This window comes from Felis catus, chromosome C1, assembly GCF_018350175.1.
Source record: "Felis catus isolate Fca126 chromosome C1, F.catus_Fca126_mat1.0, whole genome shotgun sequence".
NCBI lineage: Eukaryota > Metazoa > Chordata > Mammalia > Carnivora > Felidae > Felis > Felis catus.
Window position 1 is genome coordinate 100,835,254 of NC_058375.1, and position 22,426 is coordinate 100,857,679.

Consider the following 22,426-nt stretch of genomic DNA (forward strand, 5'->3'; position numbering starts at 1 on the left):
CCCCCTGGCTTTAGTCCTGTTTCCCATCATTCCTCCCACACACCTTATGTTTTGGGCAAATTGGCTTCTTTGCTGTACTCAGAACGCTCCACTTAACTTTTACGCGACCCTGCCTCTGCCTCCATGGCTACCTTTGACTAGATATCCTTCATTCACCATGGCCTTCTCTTAGTGAACTCCTACCCATTTGTCAAGACCCTGTCCAAAGCCATCTGGTTTGTACAGAACTCCATCCTTTCTTGTGCTCCTCTTACAACCTGAATAACCCTGCATTTGTGAACTTCTCCTAGCATTTTACGGTTGGATGGTGAGCTCTCTGAAGGCCAAGTATACCTTACATTAATATTATGAGAACCTAGCACATCTTTTTTTTTTTAATTTTTTTTTTTTCAACGTTTATTTATTTTTGGGACAGAGAGAGACAGAGCATGAACGGGGGAGGGGCAGAGAGAGAGGGAGACACAGAATCGGAAACAGGCTCCAGGCTCTGAGCCATCAGCCCAGAGCCCGACGCGGGGCTCGAACTCACGGACCGCGAGATCGTGACCTGGTTGAAGTCGGACGCTTAACCAACTGCGCCACCCAGGCGCCCCGAGAACCTAGCACATCTTAAAGATGTGGCAAGCAATCATTCAAAAGTAACCAGCACCTGAATTAACATTTTATAGCTCTGGTTATCTACATATTGCCTGCCTTGTTTGCTACTGTATCTTGAGAACGTAACAGCAGACCCATTTGCTGAAGGACTATTCATTATTCTCCCTCTACAAGGTGATAAGTTTATTTTTCATTTCTCTTTCTATTCTGCCTTAACAATTTTTTTAAAATGAACTTTCAGAAAGGGATTTTCTTCTCTTTGACTCCAAGTTTTAATTAATGTTCACACATAGTGGTTTCCCAGCATACAACTGTAGGATTTCCACTAGAAGACAAAATGCAATGCCAGATAGTAACTAAAACTGAATTCCCTCAGCAGAATTCATTAAGAAAAGTAATTTTGCAAAAAAAAGGATTAAAAAAAAAAAAAAAAGGAGAGTGATGTCATGGCTACAAGGATTTAGTACCAACAGTCAATTCAAACCGTTTCCTTCCAAGTTTCATCTCTGCACTATTCTTTGCAGCCAACCAGGATGTCATGCACCTCACTTTTAGTGAAAACCCTTTAACTGGTGAGAATGACATCTGGGGCATTAAAATTCCCAACAGGGAAACACAGTAAGAACAAACAGCGTCATCTTTTTTTTCTCACCACTGTATCCTCTCCTGTATAGCACAGGGCCTAGCACACAGTCGCTCAAAGTTTTGTTGAATGAATAAATAACCTGATGAACTGATTTTAATGCAGATGTTTCTCTGGGCTTCTAATGCAGAAGAACTGAACTGCACGTGAACCCAGGGAAAAACGATAAATAGTCTTGATACATCTATCAAGAGGACATTACCTAGGTTTCAAATGAAATAAAGTTTGGTAATATTTTAAAGAGTTTGGTACTAAAGCCTTAGAGTTACATTATTAGACTTGCTCTTGGTCTGTACATGCTGCGAAAGTCCATCTGTATTTTTTTTAATAAAATGCTACAGTTTTGCTATTGATTTAAGGTAAAGTCAAACAGGCCTTATAAAAGTTGACTTGCCCATGTTTAAGTTTTCCATTTCCTTTGTGCTAAATAAGTAAATTCTTAGAAACTGCCTCATTGAAGTCCCTTAAACCAACTATTGACCTTCATCTGCTCTTACTACAATTCCTGCTCAAAGTTGACACCTCCAGAGTACTGTACCAAGTGATTTATCAAGCAGTTTTTCTGGGGCCACAGAGCCAGTGAGACTGGTAGAACTGGGATCAAAAGCCAGTCTTCTTGACTCCCTTTTCAGAGCCTTTTCTACAAAATGTTGCTGCCTTTTTAAATTCTAACGCCTGAGTGGCTCAGTCGGTTGAGCATCCGACTTTGGCTCAGGTCATGATCTTGCAGTCTGTGAGTTTGAGCCCCGCATCGGACTCTGTGCTGACAGCTCAGAGCCTGGAGCCTACTTCAGATTCTGTGTCTCCCTCTCTCTCTGCCCCTCCCCCGCTTGCACTCTGTCTCAAAAATAAATGAACATTAAAAAAAATAAGTTCTAACCTATATGATTACTTTAATAAGAAACGGAGACATATAAAAAGTCATAGCTCAAGGTATGGGATGATAAGGCAAGGACTAAGAGGAATCAGAGAATGTCAAGACCTGTCAAAAGCTTTGCCAGGAAGAATTATATAAAGGCAGGAACTTTGCTTTGGTAAGGCACCATTCAGAATGCATGCAGAGTAGTGATAACATAGGAGCTTCCCACTGAAGCAGTTCTAACTCAAGCATAATTGAATTATTTAGTATAATAAACAGGTTACTGGACTTGGGAGTCATCAGTATGCATAACCTTAAGAACATGATAAATTTCTGAGCCTCTTTATTTGTAAAAAGGACACCATATTCCCTAAAACACAGGGCTGTTGAGGGAATTTCTATATCCCTTTTTAAAATACATACTTTTTTAAAAAAGTTCTTTAAAGATTTGAGAGAGAGAGAGAGAAAGGGAGACAGAGAAAAAGATTTGAGAGAGAGGGAAAGGGAGACACAACGTGAAGCAGGTTCCACACTGTCAGGACAGAGCCCAATGTGGGGCTCGAACTCACAAACCGTGAGATCATGACCTGAGCTGAAATCAAGAGTTGGATGCTCAACCGACTGAGGCACCCAGGTTCCCCCAAAATACCTATTTCTTAAGCAAGTACCATATGTAAACCATTCTTGACCTATGGAAGCATTAGAAATGCAAAGATGAAAAGATAAGAGCTCTGCTCCTCAAGAAACTCAGTCTAATATATATAAAGTATAAAATAGGTAAATTCACTACAAAATCCTTGAGCAGTCAATCTTCATTTTAAAAATAGTTAATTGTTAAATAAGACTACTTATGTACTCACCCTAAATTCTAGGCTATCTAATAATAATTTTATACATTTGAGTATCTCTAGTTTATCGTTGAGAAGACTTTCAGCTCCTTGTCTTTAAATTCTAGACATACAAGGGTTCTTAAAGATCATCTTATACAGTTTTCCTCCTCAATGAGGAATATCTGCAACAAATGGTCATTTAGCCTCTGCGTGCACATTCCCAGTGACAAGAAGTTCACTTAAATCACCCGCCTATTACAGTGAGTCCTATCTCAAGTGGGACCAAATCTCCTTCCTTCTGACACAGTCTTGGACCTGTTCTCTACCGCTGGAGGTCTTACCTACAAGTCTTACAAGAAATCTGTGAACTCCCTGAAATTGTACACAAATTTCCTGTGTATGTATGTCCTCTGGGGGAAGGGGTCCACAGCTTTCTTCCATCAGATGCTCGGCATAGTTTATGATGGCTCCCCAAGAGGCTCGGAACCACTGCTCTAAAAATGCAGCACAGAGTAAGTTCACGAGACTCCTTCAGATGTTAAAGATGGGCACCATATATGCTAAAAGCATCATCTTCTTTAGGAGAAACACCTGTTTCTCCTGTTTCAAACTGTTGGCTCTCCAGTTTGTCAGTGTCTCATAAGATAGGACACCCAAAACTATATACAAACGTCTAGATGTGGTCTGAACCTGCATATAATACAGTGAGATCATGGAATCTCTCGAGCCGAACACCTTGTTTTTATATCACATATATGACATTCTGTCTCATAATGATCAAGCTTGGTCTTTTTTAAACCTCAATGCAAGGATTTATACTCAAATGACACATGTGAAAGCTGCTATTTCAACTGCAAAGTGCTACATAAACACTGTATCATGAAATCTGTTTGGACATCATTGTTGCAATGTTACAATTATTCTGAATCATGATGCAAAAACCCAATGCGCTGACCATACTTCTCAGCTTGGTGTCATTTGCAAATTTCGTAAGCAAGCCTGCAAGCCTTTATTCAAGCGGAGAAAAATGTCAGCCTGGGAAAGTAAATTGAGCTCAGCAACTTATCAATACAAAGTTCCCTCCAGGATGCCATGATTAGCTAATCAAAATCTTCTCTGGCTATAACTATTTAATTAGTGATAACAGAAAAATATGTAAGGCTCAATTTATGTGCTGCAACCCAATCCTATTTATGAAGTCCTCGATGTAGGCACAGCTTCGCCAATGTTACTTACGAAGTGCTATGTGTGTTGCATCCTCTAAAGGATAACCTCGTTTTGCAGAATTGATGACACAGAATCCAACAGATGACATTGACTGCTCTCTGCGGACAGAAAACACAAAGCACCAATATTCATAACACATACATATGTAATTAATTTAAAAATGCAGCTCAACTTCTCCTTCCCTACCTCCTCAACAAATCTAGTGTAACAATTAACTCAGTTACGCTATTTAATATTTATATTAATATTATAATTGTACCACTCGGGGGGAATATAGTTCAAGCAAAGATTGAGTGAAATGGGAACAGGTTAAATTCTTAAGTCACCCAAATCCATTTCTCTTATCCTGCTAAATTTGCGAAGATAATTTTGTCTTCAGAATCCTCTTACGTGATTTAAATCCCTCAAAATTTGATTTCCACAGCCAGGTTTCATTTTGAAACCGGGGCCTTTGACAGTGTATGGCATGGTGCATCCAGGAGGTGAATAAGCCATACTTTGCCAGCTGAAGCACGTTTCTGTAGCAGCTGTACAGGGAGCTCTCAGCAGCGGTGCGATAGCGGCTCTTGTACTTAGGTCCCACTGTGTGAATGATGAACCGGGCAGCTAGATTAAATCCTTTCGTCAATTTTGCTTCACCTGTCCGGCAACCTGGGAACAATGGAGCATGCTTAAGTCATGGAGGTGTTGGGGGGGAAAAAAAGTCAACAAAATAAGGCATAAAACAGAAAAGTAATAAGAACTTCATTGAGAAATTTCAATTAAAAATATGGATTGAACACAAACACTGATCTCTGTTGTCAAAATGACAGTGAAGCAATACGATAGGTATAAAAACAGAGACAAAGAGAATGGGAGAGAACATCAAGCAGATAAGCATCATCAAAATTCTGGAAGGCAGAAGGCCTGGAAATAACTGATTCAGCAAGCAGAGAAACCTAACTGCTCACAGAAAAGAGGTCGCCAATTGGAAGCAAGCAGGTCGTATGGAAAGGAGGTGTTGGATTCAAGACAGACTGCTTGGATTCAAATCTCGGGTCTACCACTTTCCTTCTGTGCTACCTGGGCAGCTGCCTGGCCTCTCCAGGCCTCAATTTCCTGTTTAGTGGGAATACTACTGGTACTCACTTCACAGGATGAAATTAGTTAATACATGCAAAGTACACACACGCGTTACCTACCATTCTTGTTGTTACTACGGAACACTAGGAAGGCTCAAGACTTGGAGGCTTATTTATGTACTTCTAAAGGCTATGATGTGAAGTGGGACTAAAAAGAGGAGGCGGAGTTAAGTTTGCATAAGAACAGTCAAATCTGCAACAACCCCTTCCCAGCCAGCACAGCAAGGGGATGATTTCTTTACCATCACAGCAGCAGGAACATTTTACTCTCTGGAGATGCTGCGCTGGAGAGTGTCTGGACTGCAGAACCCCGGGTGCAGCTGAGAAGAGGGGATTTAGCTAAGGTGTTACACTCTACAGTGAGAGCTTTAGCCTTCTGCTCCTAACTGGTGTCCAAAACACAGATGCCCACGCTTACACCCCTTCCAGGAAACTAAGAGGCCCAAACCAAAGGACTCTCAGACTGTGACAACTAAGGGAAGTTCCCCAACCAAACAACAGGGCTCCTTCTGCTCATCACCTGTGGCTAGACCCGCCAAGCAGTAACTCTTGCCCGTGCACACAGAGCTTCCCTTCACCTTCTCACTTCCTCCATCATAAATACAGCTGACACTCAAGGATCACTAGGAAGTGAGCCAAGCCTCTGACCAAAGGGGGTCAAAACGATGCTCAAACAAGAGAGAAGGCAACCATTGTCAGATAGGTAAGAGAAGATACGGTACCTCAGAAACAAAACCAGAATGCTATAAGATGTTATAAAAAAAAATATTCAGAGAAGAGGAAAAAACAAAGCACTTCTATAACTGTTACAGCCAAATGAAAACATGTTATCAGGAATGACAACAGATACATTAACGCTGAAGTTAAGGAAAGCTTCTGGAGAATAAAAAGCTAGAAAATAAGACATGAAAAATTGGAGGATTAAACAAGGAGGTACAAAATCCAATAGAATTTCTTCAAAGAGAGAACAGAGAATACAGAGGGAAGGAAATTATGAAAGAAAACAAATTTTCCAGAACTGAAAGATAAGAGTTTCTAGCTCACAGAATACCCAAACCACATCAAGGTGGAGAAACTATGAAACTGAGAATACCAGAAAGATGAGATCATAGTTTCCAGAGAAAAAAACATTATCACGCAAAGAATCAAGAACAAGAATAGCATCTAAGTTTTCAAGAGCAATAATAAAAACAGAAAACAATGGACCAATGCCTTCAAAACCTGGAAAAGGATTACTAGCTTAGAATTTCATTTTCAGCCAAACTTCCAATTAAGTATGAAGGTGGAAGGTCTCAGTAATTTTGTCCCCATCCATCCTTCTCAGATATCTCCAGTAGAATTTATCCACAAAAATGAAGGAATACATCAAAGAAGAGAAAGGCATGAGAGATCCAGAAAATGGGAGGATTCACTGAATAGAAAAAAGGATTTCCTCGGATAATAACTAGACAGCAGGCATAGAGAACAACCTAGAGAGGAAAGAGGACGGTGGATTTCAGGAGGCACCTTGTCAAGAAGAAAATGGACTTGAAAGATAACCAAGAGTTTTTGACTTTACTGAGAGGTTTATAGTCGTATTTAAAAGTTTGAGATTGAATCAGTGATAGTTAGAATATTAAATAATCAAATCAATAACTCAGGAAAATAGCTATACAAAAAGAATTCAAATCCGTTTTGTAATAAGCAGTGAGCAATATTTATACAGTCACAATGTTAAGGCTGAATGTCGATTTAATAAAAATTTGACAGACCAATTGGGGAAAGGGGTGAAGAGGGAAGAAAATGTGAATTTTTTTTTTTTTTTGTATAGTTAAAAGCAGGGAGTGGATAAGAGTTTAATCTTTAATTTCCACAATAGGAAGTCAACAGAGAAGGAAAAAAATCGATACAGTAGTTGTAGCATATTATTTGGAAATAGAAGTAAAATAAGGAAGTTAAAGGTTTGAAAGTATATGCCCCTGAAGAAAGGGAAGGGAAAGGCAAAGACCTGCTGCTTTCCTTTATATATTTCGATGTAAGATTCTTTGACTTTTAAAACCACATACACATTGATCAATGAAAAGCCGTAAGCACGAACTGATACTCAAAAAAGAGAAAGGGAAAAAAACATCATTTGGCACCATTTGAGGCAGCTCAAATTGGTTTAATAACCAATTCTTAGTTTGAAAAATGGTAATCAAAAGAATTAAGCATTTACGCTGCCCTCTGATAGAAACTAATTCAGAGTAACCACATGTCAGTTATTGGGGAAAGGCTCTACTTTAGAGGAATATGAGCTAGCAACCAAGGATATGATGATAGGTTTTAGAAAAATACAACTTCAGGGGCGCCTGGGTGGCGCAGTTGGTTAAGCGTCCGACTTCAGCCAGGTCACAATCTCGCGGTCCGTGAGTTCGAGCCCCGAGTCAGGCTCTGGGCTGATGGCTCAGAGCCTGGAGCCTGTTTCCGATTCTGTGTCTCCCTCTCTCTCTGCCCCTCCCCCGTTCATGCTCTGTCTCTCTCTGTCCCAAAAATAAATAAACGTTGAAAAAAAAAAAATTAAAAAAAAAAGAAAAAGAAAACTTCACAACCTTTTGTTAAAATTAATTAATTAATTTTTGAGAGAGTACAAGCGGGGGAGGGGCAGGCAGAGGGGGAAAGAAAGGGACAGAGGATCTGAAGTGGGCTCTATGTTGACAGGCTGACAGCAGCGAGCCCCATGTGGGGCTTGAACCCACAAACTGCAAGATCACATCCTGAGCTGAAATCAGACACTCAACCGACTGGGCCACCCAGGCGCCCCTACAACTTCACAATCTTAATGAAATTACCGACTCAGATAAGGACTATAAATGTTGCTAAAACCATTATGTGAATGTATGACAGGGTCCTGGGTATTCATAGAACTTAAATAACCCCATATGGACTACAGAGGGTAAAACAACTGTACAAATGGAAGAATCAAGCCGTCATCACTCTAAGCCAGAGAGCCATCTTAGTGTCAGTAATGGTCCACTAACAGGTCAATCAGATTTTATACGTCTCCCAATATGATATACTAAGTACACAATACAACATCACCTATGAAATCCTTTAGCCAAATCTGATTCAATTAGATACAACTTCCAGGTTATAGGAAATACAAGGGATAAAGCGACAGACCAAATGGTACCTCAGGGTAAGCAGATAAACCCAGAAGGTGAGCCATCTTGGAAGACATGTTGGCCTACTTTACTCAACAAGTGTCATAAAAAGGGAATGGAGTTGGATGAAAACAAAATCTTTAAAGATACAACAATTAGATGTAATGTGTGACCCTTGGGGCACCTGGGTGGCGCAGTCGGTTAAGCATCCGACTTCAGCCAGGTCACGATCTCGCGGTCTGTGAGTTCGAGCCCTGCATCAGGCTCTGGGCTGATGGCTCGGAGCCTGGAGCCTGTTTCCGATTCTGTGTCTCCCTCTCTCTCTGCCCCTCCCCCGTTCATGCTCTGTCTCTCTCTGTCCCAAAAATAAATAAAAAACGTTGAAAAAAAAAATTAAAAAAAAAAAAAAAAAGGATGTAATGTGTGACCCTAGATTGGATATTGCTTTGGATAAACTAGCTGCAAAGCGCATTTCTGGGTCAACTGGAAAGTTAAAACTATGGTTTGGGTATTAGATGAACAGCCAAAAGGTAGAATTCATTTGCTGAAGAAAGCAGACTGCAGAACAGTATGTGTATAATTATCTTAAGATATGCACTGTATACATATAATTATTTTGGTAACAAAATATTTAAGAATGTATGCGTATGCCCACATACACATAAAGATCCAGAAGAATATGCGCTACAGTACGAGTACTGGTGATCTCTGTGTGGTGAAAATGTTAAGTTTTCATTTATTTCATAGCTTGTGTGCATATACTTTCTACAATTTACATTTACTGCTTCTGTAACTAGAAAGCAATTATTTGAAAGGCATAATATATATTAAAAAAAAAATAAAGCAAGTAAGGAAATATGTATTGGGGCAGTTGGCAGAATCAGACCTGAAGATCTCTGAAGACAGACTACAGACACAGAAAAGAATTTTAAGTGTTCAGGATACTCTGGTTTTGGGAATCGCACCTTTTCCTTAATAATTGTTAACCAAAATGCAGAACTCTGGAGACTAGACTCATGCTAATAATAAGCACACCGTTCCCAACCTTCCACTTGTTCTGTCTAGCCCAGATTTCTTCTAACCCAAAGCCTAAATCCTGACATCATTATGAACAGTTAAAACACAACCCTGAAAGTATCTTTAATTCCTGCAGAACAAATGCAAATTTCTTGAGTAAGTTCAAGTTCACTCCAGCCGAAACTCTGTCCAGCATGCCTTTTACCCCTCCGCTAAGGAGCGCTGCTGGTACGATAACCTGAATATCGGAGCAGTAAAGATTAGTTAGGACTTTTCAACTTCACTTATTTCTCTCCAAATGCTAACATCCACAGTAAGAAACACAAAAGTTGTTTTAATCCTTATAGCAAAGACTCCTATTCATAAGAGAACAGAGCAATCAAAAAACTCAGTGCGTGTACTCCCATCCTAGCAAATGTGCACATTAAGTACCAAGTGACAGAACATTTAAGTAGCAAAACTACACAGTGGTCCTGATTGCAGGAGAAAGTATTTTCCTTCTCTTTTGCACATGGAGACGCATAAGCTCTACACTGGAGAATGTTGTGTGTGTGCCTGAGAAAAATTTGCACTCTGGTGCTGTTAGATGGACTATTCTGGGTATGCCTATTACATTCATTTGACCCCACAGTGTAATTCAGGCCTGCTGTTTCCTTACTAATTTTGTCTGGATGATCCATCCAGTGTTGAAAGTGGTGTACTGTGGTCCCTGCTACTGTATGGCTATTTCTCCATTTAGATCTTTTTTTTTTTTTAATTTTTTTTTTTTTTTTTTTTTAGTATTTATTTTTGAGACAGAGAGAGACAGAGCATGAACGGGGGAGGGTCAGAGAGAGAGGGAGACACAGAATCCGAAGCAGGCTCCAGGCTCTGAGCTGTCAGCACAGAGCCCAACGCAGGGCTTGAACGCACGGCGAGATCATGACCTGAGCCGAAGTCGGCCGCTTAACCGACTGAGGCACCCAGGCGCCCCAACCATTTAGGTCTTTTAATATTTGCCTTAAATATTTAAGAGCTTCTACGTTCGGTGAATACATATTTACAACTGCTACATCCCTTTGATGAACTGACCCCTTTTTCATCATACAGTGACCTTCTCGGTCTCTTGTGACCAATTCTGACTGGAAGTCTATTTTATCTGGCAGAAGTACAGCCACTCTTGTTCTCTTTTGGTTTCCATTTGCACAGAGTATCTTTTACCATCCCTGCACTTTCAGCCTGCACGTATCATTAAAGCTAAAGTGAATCTCTTGTAGACACTATACTGCTGGGTCTTGTTTTTTTATCCACCAACCACTCTGTGTCCTTTGATTGGAGAACTTAGTCCTTTTATGCTTAAAGTAATTGCGGCTAGGTAAGGAATTACTATTGCCATTTTGTTAATTGTTTCCTGAGGTTTTTTTAAGTTCCTCTTTTTCCTCTCTTGCGGTCTTGCTTTGTGATTTATTTTTCTTACTGGTATGCTTTAATTCCTTTCTCTTTATCTTCTGTGTATCTGTTAGAGGTTTCTTTTCTTCATGAATATCACGAGGCTTACGTAAAACATCTTATAACAGTCTATTTTAAGCTGTTAACACGTTACCCTCCTCTGTGATGCTACTGGTGACATAGTCTGATACTGTTAGTGTTTTCAATAAAAATAAGACATCATCACTGCTGAGTCTAGTTACTTAACATCCCAGGGAGTTTGTAGTCATTCATCTGCTACTTAAAGGGTGCCTCCACTACTCCTCTGGGTACAGGCACACAGGGACCAAGGAGACATACAGTTCCTGTCCTCATGGAGGTCAAAGTTTAATGTGAACCCCATCATCATATAAACAATTTATGAAATTACTATTATCATAAGAGCACAAAAGAAAAGCACCACAGGCAGGGAGCACATATCATGGGGAGATTAGCAAATTCTGAAGTAAATACCAGGAAGAGAGTAAGCAAAGACTTAAGAAGAATTAAGAACTGCAAGAGCAAAGTACATGCAAAATTGAACAAGAGCTAAACGATCAGTTCGGTTCAAGTACAGTAAGGGAGGGAGAAAGGGACATGGAAGGAGCCGGAGGCAAGTGCCTGAGATCTTGTAAGTCCTTGGACACCAGCTCAAGGAGCTTGTGTTTTAAATGTCATGGGAGGCCACTACACGGTTCAAAGCAGGGAAGCAGTAAGAAGGGATTTACAATTTAAAAAGCAAATGCTTACTGTATGTGGCAAATAGACTTAGGTAAAGAAGAATGAATGTAGGGAGACCAGTTGAAAGGGAAGCTCCAGTCAGGGAATGATGGCAAGACAGGCTAGGTTGGAGGCAGTGGTGATAAAGAGACTCAAGATATATTTATGGCTTGATGATAGCCTTTATGTGGGGAATAATGAGGAGAAAGCGTCAACCCTAAAGTTTTCTGTGTGAAAAATGGGAGAGAATGACAATGCCATTTTACTGATAGCAAACACTTTCTTATATAATAAGAGTTGTCAAACTGGGCTTCCCCATCCTGAATTTGGAGAATTCAGGTTTTAAACTTACTGCAAGACTTTTATATTCACCCCTGTCAGTGTTTTCATTTTTTGGCTCCTGGTTCCAGTCGGCTCAGAATATTTAAAACTCTTTGGTCATCCAACATCTCCTATTAACTCCTCTCAACTTTCTATCATCTACAAATTTGGGGAGTCATGCTTTGCAATCATTTATGAAGCTGTTACTGAAAATGTAAAAAGGGGAGAGGATTAAGTATCCAGCCTGCAGTGCGTCATTAATAATCTTTCCTTAGGTTTGCAGAGACGCATCAAACAATTGGGGCCTGTAACTAACAGCAGCAGTAACACTAAACACTAGAATGTACTTTGAACTTAATGTCTATTATTTCATTTACTTTTCATGATACTGTTTCTATCCCCAAATACTCGCTGAGCTCTTGTGATGTGTCAGGAACTGAGGTAGAGACTATCATCACCACGCCACTTTAGAGAGTAGGAAACTCAGGCTCAGCGGTGAAGTGACCGGTTTTACACAACACTAGTTAGTGAAGGGCAGAGTTACAACATGAACTCCTGCTTAGAGACTCTCAGACACATGTTGTCAAATACTGAGGTTTCATTTGTATGCTTACATTAAATTTGATTACTTTCTTTCTCTTACCCTTCCGTCTAGCTCTAAGGGGTGAGAACACACACACACAGGCCGTAAGGAATTTTTCCAGACCAGCTTCTCTATTACCTTTATCAAAGAACTTGTCAGTATTATCCCTACTGCATTTTCTAATTTCTACATGTTCTTCCCAGTATCATGTTTTCAGTTTAATTGAGGGCTTTTTTCCTCCTTCAGCTATCATATAGTTCAGTTTCTTGATCAGATGATGTAATGCTTCTCTCTCTATCCTCTCTTTCATGGAATCAGCATTATTAAGCATTCCTCTTCAAATTCTAATATTCTTATTAGGTTAGAAACCAGTTTCACTGATAAATGGTAGAGATCAAAAAAACTCAACATTTTATACAGGTGATATCTGTTATTTACATTTTAAGAACATTGCTGTATTTCCTAAATACCTTTTATAAAATGGGCTGACTGAATTTCACAATATTCTATTTGGGCTCAAATAATAGTAACTTGGCTTGCCAAGTTGGTAATTGAAGAAAATGAATGCAAATAAGGTAAACAAGATTCTGAACTAATGGAACTCTTCCCTGTCTCCATTTCTAATGAAATATTCTCAGAAGAAGGTTCTGGTTAAAAAAAAAAAAAAAAAAAAAAAAAGCAAGTGCAAAAGTAATCGAGAATATATTTGTCCTTACAATGCATTTTGGTTTTATCACTAAGTCAACTTCATTTCCAAAGTGCAACATTTACTCTCCTTGAGGTATATGAAAAATTCTCTATCAATATCAAATAATGATAGAATTTTTTCAGTTTAAAGAAAGGATAGTTGTTTCACAAGGCTTATTTGTGCAAGAAAATATACAGCCAAGAAAATGCTACCAAAGACTTAACTGGCTATAGTAACTAGCATTTTTAAATTCAAGAACATGACAGAGGAGTTTTACTGAGAGTAAAGTCTCAGTGTTCAGTTTCTAACACAATGTGGGGCTTTCAAAAGCTGTTTTTATGTAAACAAAAACAAAACAGCTGCATCTACTTAGTATTCTCACTAAATGCAAAACATGCTTCTTTAAATATCAAAAATGTGTCCTAACAATAACATACCTAGGAAAACTCACTCACCCTTAAGTTTCTGGAGGTCCTCCTTCAAATCGGGTCCTGCGAGCATGAAGATACTCTCTGACACAGGGTTCTTATCTGTAAGACTTTCATTGCTGGTATTCACAATGGCCGTACAGTTCAGTAATGCCACGTCTCCTTTCCTGAGGAAACGATGAACAAAGGACAAACGTGGGGAAGAGGAGGGAGATAAAAAAGCTAACTGCTAATTATTTCAAAACGTTCTATCCTCACTCCCCTTACAACATTGGTTTTGCTAGCTCACAAGCTTAAGCAACAGTAGAAAAGGAGTTCCGGACTCAGGAAGACTAATCTGGCATCTTAGATCTTCAATGCAAACGCTGCAAAGCCGCTACCCACAGAATCGTGTTCTTTCTTTCCTTCTTCCGTATTGCTTTCATTGCAACAGAGTGCTTATAGAGCTGAAAGTGGTTGGTTTCGAGAGTTTACCACAGCAGCGTTATTCCTAATAGCCAAAAAGTAGAAAGAACCCAAATGTCTAACAACTAATGAACTAACACTGACAAATGGCATAGGTATGTATATCCATACAGTGGAATATTATCTGGCCATAGAAAGAATGAAATACTGATTCACACTACCACATGGATGAATCTTTAAAACATACCAAGTCACAACTGACTCCATTTACATGAGATGTCCCCAGTATACAAATCTATACACAGAGGAAGTAGATTAGTGGTTGGCTGCAGCTGAGAGATGGGGAGACAGGGAATGACTGCTAACGGGTAGAGGACTTTGGGGTGATGAAAATGTTCTAAAATTGACTGTGGTGATGGTTACACAACTTTGTGAATACACTAAACACCACTGACTTCTACAATTTAAACTGATAAACTGTATGAGATGTGCATTATCTCTCAATAAAGCTTTTTTTTTAAAGAAGAAAGGCACTACTACTAACAGACGCAACACAGGTGAACTTTCGAATGATCACGCTGAACAAAGGTGGCCAGATGACAAAAAGGGTACGTGATTCCATTTACATAAAACTTTGGAAAATGCAAATTGATCTATAGTGACAGAAAGATTAATGGGATGTGGAGTCAGGGGGGGCATGAAGGAGGGATTATGCAAGGACACAAAACACACTTTTGGGGGTGATAATTAAGTTGGCTGTGGTGATTGGAATGGGAGAGCAGGCTCACGGATATACACATGTCAAAGTGTACCAAACTGTACACTTTAAAAAAATACGCAGCTTATTGTATGTCAATTATACCTCAATAAAACTGTGTAAGTATGTGCAAAATGATACGTTAACAGAGCTAGGGCTCACAAAAAAGTTCAGAAGAAGTTATGAGAAAAGAGGGGTTTAGAAGAAACAATGAGAAAAAATAATTCAGAAAAAAATTACGAGAATATTATCATATTTTGGTATGATTTAGTCAAAGAATTACCAAAGAATCACTTTCCCGCTGATATCCTTGTCGTAAAGAAAAGGTGATCTAACAGTATTTTCTTGTAATGTTTCAGCTGCAGTATCGGAAGTATTTAATTCATCTTCACATGAGTCGCCCCAGCTGGGTAGCGTATCCACATCCACAAACTGGGAAGGGGCACCCAAGGGATCCATGGAATGGGAACTTCAGCTGGTCTTTCCCCAAATTTCTCAGCAATTCAATATTCACTGGAGACTTCAGCCTAAAAGAAAAGAAAGAACCATTTTAACACAAGTACAGATACTACTTTACTTCCATTAGATCAAAAAACAAATCTCTACTGTGAAATGCTCTAATAGTACATTGTGTGATTAGTCACTTAAACACTCCATAAAAATCAATACACAACAAAGAATTGCTATAGTTTCTCTAAAGAAGAAAGGGGGATTATTGAAGCACAAATTCTTTTCAAAGAATTATAGTCATTAAAATAATCACATGACCCACCAGTTCTACTTTCTAGAAACACAGGACAATTCATTCAGCATTCACTGAGTGTCTGCTATGGGGGGCGGGGGTGGTGCTAGGTGCTGCAAGAGATACAAAGATAAATAATATGCACAATTTAAAGAGTTCAGTGGAATGATAATATGGAGATAAGATCTTAATGATAACTGAGTAGGACAAAAGGAAAAGCGGGGAGGTTCCTGCAATCAAGTATAAAAGTTTGAACTTAGTAGAGAAGCAGACGGAGAAGAAGGCGTGGATTTGAGAGGCAATATACATACAAAGGAAGAATTAACAGGACTGGACAATTTACAAGATATGGCAGGAGACAATGATGTGGTAGGAAGATGGTTGTACAGAAACGTAGAAGTTAGAAGAGGGTGATAGGAAGACACACGGTATCAAGTACTACAGAGAGGCCATGGGAAATTCAGCATGAGTAGAGGATATTTAATTTGCCAAGAAGCCAGACAGCTGTTGCAGTAAAATGCAGATTCATTCATCCAATAAATCTCTATGAGCATCTGTCATGGGTCAGGTATTGTTGGAGGCACGGGGGATGCACTGGTGAATAAGACAGCAAGTCCATGCACTTACTGAGCTTATGCTTCCTGGAGAGGAGATGATAAACAGTAACCAAACAGGCAAGCAGGTATCTAAAGAATGACTGAGGGCAGTAAGTATTACAAGAGAAATGGGGTATCTGAGTAGAGAGCTAAATAAAGTGAGAGAGCAGGCAACGTGAAGCCCTGCAGTGTTTCAGGCAGAGGAAATAGCAAGAGTAAAGGCCCAGAGGGCAGAAAGGAGCTTGGTGTATCCCAGGAAGGGTGAGGAGGCCGATGTGGATACAGTAGAATAAGCTAGGTAATGAGTGGTGGGTGACTGAGGTTGGTGAGAGATGGAAAGGCTGGATGATGCAGTTTGTAAGCCCTAATGAGAAGGTTCGATCTTATTGTAAACAGGAGGGGAAGCTGTTAGAGGATCTTGACAGAGGTAATGACTCAATATAAACAACACCTGGTAAGATTACTCTAGCTACCGTGAAATGGAGTGAGGGTGAGAATAAAACCAGAGACCAGTAGAAAACTGCTGCAGGGATCTAGGTGACATGGTGAAGAAGGTGGTGAGAAACGGTTGGATTTGGAATGTATTTTGAAGGTAGAGGCGACGAGACTTGCTAAACGGCTGTGAAGGATGAGGGAAAAGAAAAGAATCAAAGGTAATTCCTAGATTTCTTGCTCGAGCAGCTGAGTAGATGCTAATGCTATTTACAGAGAAGAGGAAGGCTGGAGTAGGTTGTGCAGTGGAGTGATAATCACGGTCGTTTTTCCTCATATGTTTTTGCACGTGTTAAGTTTGAGATGCTCCTCATATGGCCAAGTATTGAAGTCAGATATGCAATTGGCTGTAAGAGGCTAGAGCTCAGAAAAGAGGTCGGGCTACAGATATAAATCTGGAAGACTCAGCGTGTGGGTGGCATTTAAGGCTATGGGAACCGGACATGATTACCAAAAGAGACCATACAAATGGAGAAAAGAGATCCAAGGACTGAGTCCTCAGGCAAAACTTATAGGTTGAAAAGAGGACAAGTTAAAAAAAAAAAATGATAAAGAGGAATAAAAGGATAGGGAGGAACACCAGGAAACAGCCTAAAAGCCTAAAAGCCAGGTGAAGAAAGCATTTTAAGGAGTGTTTGAGAAGATCAGCTAAGGGAAGTGCTACTGAAATGCCGAGTCACAGGGCCAAGAACTGATTAGTGTGTTTGGTAAGTTACAGATCACTGTCACCACTGAGCAGGCAGATGATCAGCTGGGCTGTGAACTTCTTGTTAGAATTTTCTGTGTGACCTTAAGGTTTGTTATTAGAGAAGGAGAACAAACATGCCTTTCTTCATCTAATTCCTTGGTGTTTCTTGCTGAGAAATGTGAGATACTAAATGGAACGAACCATGGATTAGGCACAATATGTTAGCTCCTGCGCCAGCACTGTGGCGTGGGAAGTGTGATCGTTTATATAACAATTTCAGAAAGGCCTTATAGATGATACCATGATAAAACTATGTAAGAGGATTATTCTTATCCGATATAAATACGCCTTTGAAATTATTTTGAAATAAATTAATTTTATCAGAAGTCAGTGTTTAATCCACCCAATTGGCCTTTGAAACTGGAGGCAATCACGAGATCTGCTGATCTGTTAACAAGTATGCAAACCTGAGCTGGACAAGCTGAAGAGAGGACAAATAGAGACATTTATTTTCCACAGTTGAACTGCCTGGAGCTCAATGGAATGACATTTTGCAGAAATTCATACTTAAAAAAAATTATTCACAGATTTCTGAAGACAATGACTCATGCTGAAACTTAGCTATAACATAAAAAAGTCCATTAAACACAGAGTTAGTGTTCATTTTGCAAACTCGAGTGCCAACTTTCAGAACAAAATTACTTATTTATTTTGTATTAAAAAAATTTTTTTTAACATTTATTTATTTTTGAGACAGAGAGAGACAGAGCATGAGCAGGGGAGGGTCAGAGAGAGAGAGAGGGAGACACAGAATCCGAAACAGGCTCCAGACTCTCAGCTGTCAGCCCAGAGCCCGATGTGGGGCTGGAACTCACAGACCGCGAGATCATGACCTGAGCCAAAGTCGGACGCCCAACTGACTGAGCCAGCCAGTCGCCCTCAAAATTACTTCTTTAAAATAACTTTTCTAACTCTAATATCCACTTATAGAACATTTGGAGGGGGGAAGTAACAGGGGAAAAACTCCCCAATTTTTATGTAGTTCCTATCTTTTTCTATGATAGGTGAAATCATAATGTATGTACAATTTTGAATCTGGCTTCTTCAGTGTTTTAAGATAAATCCTTCCACGTGCAATTACACTGTGAGGGAGAGGCAGGGTGGTACAAAGTAAATAAATTAAGCTTAGGCTCTGTTATCAGCAGACCTGAGTTTAGGTCTAGGACATAACAGTTGGGTCATCCTTAACTGCAAGCCGTTTCCTTACTTCGAAAATAAGAGTAATCTACTTACAGGGTTATTTTGAGGATTATACAATATAATCTGGCACAAAGCAAGGTACGATGAAAAGTTACCTGTTACAACTTTCTCAGAGCCAAGGTGAAAGTCACCTGCACCACTGCTGAGATAAAGTTATGGCTCCACGTGTGGCAAAGACCAAAACACTTGCTGTCAAAGACAGTACCAAATAAACCAAACCAACTGCTGAATTAAGATACACTTATTTATCTCAATGTCTGCCCTTATAATGATTTGTTAACCCCTAAAACCCAGATCAACCCAACATCTTTTTTCTCTCATTCTAGTCTTATGCTATGAGAAAAACAGTATCCTGTCTGCTGCCAAGACAAATGCATGTTTTCCGAGGCCCTCCATCAACACTATTAGGAAATACTAGGAAACTGTGTTAGTAATTCTTGGGTGACTCTATACTACACCATATAGCATTTGCGGTGGACATCCTCCAAGATGTCCTTCAATGATGCCAATTCCTGATATCAATGCCCGGGTACAGCTGCCTCTGACAATGAACAGGGCTGGCCCATATACTAACCAATAGATTCTGCAGAAATGATAGAATATGACTTTGAAGGATGAGTCATAAAAGATATTGTGCTCTCTTGGAGTGCTTGCTCTGAGAAGTTAGCTCCTACGATGTGGGATACTCAAGAAGCCCATGAGAAGGTCCCCATGGGAAGTACCTGAGAGTTCCTGCTAACAACCAGCATTGATGCCCAGGCAGGTGAAGGAATCCCCTTGGATCCTCCAGCCTCAGTTGGGCTTCAAATGACTTCAGCCCCAGCTGACATCCTGACTGCAACCTCACAAGAAATGCTCATGAACCAGAACCACATAACTAAGCTGCTACTGAATTCTGAATTCCTGGCCCATAGAAGTTATAAGACAATAAATACTTATTTGCCCACTATGTCCCAGGCATTCAATTACTTAAGTATTGTTAGATGCTGAGATTCTACTGGCAGAGGGAGACTCACAAAAATCACACAAATATATAATCACAGAAACAAATATACTGCCTAGCTGAAATTTGTGAGAAGTGTTCTGTAAAGAAGAACAAGATGGAAAGCTAACTTAGATCGGAGAGAATGTCTCTTCCAGGATGTGACAGTTGAGACCAAAAGTAGACAGGTTTTACAGAGGTGAGGAAAAATCTGGAAGCTGCACTTTTAAGCCTGCCCAACTGCCTTCAAATAATGCATTTTATTCCACTTTACCAGCTCTCCTCTAAGTGAAAAGATAATAACTCTTCCTTCACAGTATCTGATCTCTCCTTCCCCTCTGTCCTCCTATTCTTAAAAAAAAAAAAAAAAAAAAGTCCTACCCTATTTCTTCTTCAGATGCCAGCTAAATGCTTCATTCTATGACCTAACTTCATAAACATAATCTGTTTTGGAGATCTATTTCCTTTTCTTCCATTTATTCAACCTACTGCAGTTTTGTTGGCACCTCTGGTAACAATGCTAAAATTGCTCTTTCAAGGTCTAACAATGACTGCCCAAATGTTAAATCCAGGAGCTAATCAAATTTTAGTTGCATTAACTATTGGTCATTCTTTCCCTGAAACTCTACTATCCTCTTTGACAGTACACTAGTGGGTGGTTGGCTTGTATCTTCGATCACATCTTATCCATATAATTTGTTGGACCTCCTTCCCAGATCTTAAAAGTCACTGTGCCCCTTAAGATATTGGGTGCTAAATGAGCAATAAACATGCTTCAGAGCTCTCAAAGTTGAATGGCATTCTATAGAAAGCGTCATAGCATTTAACAAAGAATAAATTCTTTTTCACCTCCATCTCTAAACAGAAATTGGTATTTCTCATAAAAAAGAGATTTAAATCTCCCCTTTTCTCCAACACACACACCTTGGCAATAAAGCAAATGGAGCAGCAAAGCCAAGCTACGCAGGAAAATTTGATCCTTGATACTTAAGGAATATGGGTTCTTAACATTTTTCGTGTCACAGACCCTTTTGGGAATCATATAAAAAGATCAAGACCTTTTCACCACCCAAAATGTGAGTACATGAGCTGATATAAGGAAAGATTTGCAAATAAATTTGAGAAGGTTCCCAGACTCTGATTAAGAATCCCAATGACAGAACACAGAGTGCTCAGGTGAGGGAGGAGGGAAAGGCAACACAGTGCTATGTAGTTGAAGCCAAATTTTGGTTAACATTAAGGAGCAAGACCTTCCAGTGAATATCAGTTAATCAGTTCTGTACTTTGCGCAGGTTCCTAAGTAAACACTAAACCTTAGTCTAAAAGGCTCCTGAGGCAAGACATCTATGTCCCAGGATCAAAAAGTCTACAGGAGACAAACAGAAGATTCTAGAATGGATCATATCTATTTCCTTAGCCATACTATCTTAAGGTTACCTTCAATATCTTCATGAATGATGACCTAAAGATAAATCCTTTACGATTCAAATGCATAGTGAGAATAAACAATTCTCATTACCCTATGGCTTGTCTATTTCCCCAAATATTGTCAATGTTTAGGTTAAGACCTCATTTGTTTTTTAAAAAAATCTGCAATCCTTCAGTTTAAGAAGTGCTCTAAATAAAGCTTTATATGAATAATTGTATTGGCTAGAGGGATTAGATTTTTATTGTTCAAGACTAGGCAGGGTCAGGCAGAATAGCCTAGATCACTGTCTCAAGATAACCTCGTTTTTGTCTGGATAAAAAGAAAATGGTATCATTTAAAAGAGAAAAACAAGAACTTTAAATCTGTTTGCTTGGTTTTTTTTTTTTAAATGTTTACATTGTTTGGACAGGCCTGGGTAAAAGTACATAGAGAGCTGGTCCATGCTTTTGACCTCCATTAATCACCAGCGCTCTTTTCACTGTGCAAACACAGCAAAACAAATTACAGATTTACCCTTCCTTATGCCTTGTATTTCGGTATTTAAAACTTCAGGGCACATTAGATATTCATCTGGAGTACCTCCATCCCAACACCAAATCTATCATATTTATGAATTATTCTATACAAATAGAAATAACTTTATTTTTAAGTTACTTAGGTGGAACAACAAACCAAGGCAATAAAGATAATGTCAACAATAAATACAGTTTAACAAATATTTCTAAGTGGTATCAATGGCCCAGGTCAAATTTAACATTATTCAAAACCACCGAAAGCACATGCTCCAATGGTGAGTTCATAGTACCACCTTCATATTAAAAGAACTTCATTTAACTAGGGGCGCCTGGAAGACTCAGTCGGTTAAGCGTCAGACTTGGCTCAGGTCATGATATAATGGTTTGTGAGTTCGAGCCCCACATTCGTGTCTGTACTGACAGCTGGGAGCCTGGAGGCTGCTTCAGTTTCTGCGTCTCCCTCCCTCTCTCTGGTCTTGCCCACTTACACTCTGGGTCTCTCTCTCTCAAAAATAAATGAACATTAAAAATTTTTTAAAAATACTTTACTAAGTTTTAATTATTAGTATTAATACAATTAATACAAATTGGACAATGTGAAACTTAAATGAGAAATCAGGGTTATTCTCTTTAAATACTGTATGAATTGGGACTTTTATAAAATGCATTATCTTGGCACTCAATCACAGCTGCTCTTACCCCAACTTTTATTAAAATTATTTTTTCCATTTGTGATTGTCCCTCCGCATATTTCATAACATTAAGAGAAATTTTAAGTAAAATCATGACTCATTCAAATATAAAAATGAATAGGTATCCAACATTTTATTTAACTCAAAAGCAAACCAGGCAGGTGGTAGATTGAAGGGAATTCCAAAATTGAACATATTGATCAGGAATATTGAAATGAACATACAGGAAGGCAACTTCCACTGAATCTTTAAGAGGACAAAATCTA

The 22,426-nt window shown here is 39.3% G+C and overlaps 1 protein-coding gene across 5 annotated transcripts in view; it reads right to left on the bottom strand.

Annotated features, from left to right (window-relative positions):
• GDAP2 (ganglioside induced differentiation associated protein 2) overlaps nt 1-22,426 on the bottom strand; it is an 80,907-nt gene that overhangs the window by 57,096 nt on the left and 1,385 nt on the right. For all 5 annotated transcript variants that reach the window (XM_006935025.5, XR_006582949.1, XR_006582948.1 and 2 more), the window contains exons 2-5: nt 15,048-15,291; nt 13,630-13,769; nt 4,654-4,807; nt 4,166-4,254 (exon numbers count right to left, since the gene is read on the bottom strand). In XM_006935025.5, coding sequence (XP_006935087.2) covers nt 4,166-4,254; nt 4,654-4,807; nt 13,630-13,769; nt 15,048-15,223 — 559 coding nt within the window. In that variant the 5' untranslated portion in view covers nt 15,224-15,291. The remainder of the gene's footprint in view (nt 1-4,165; nt 4,255-4,653; nt 4,808-13,629; nt 13,770-15,047; nt 15,292-22,426) is intronic.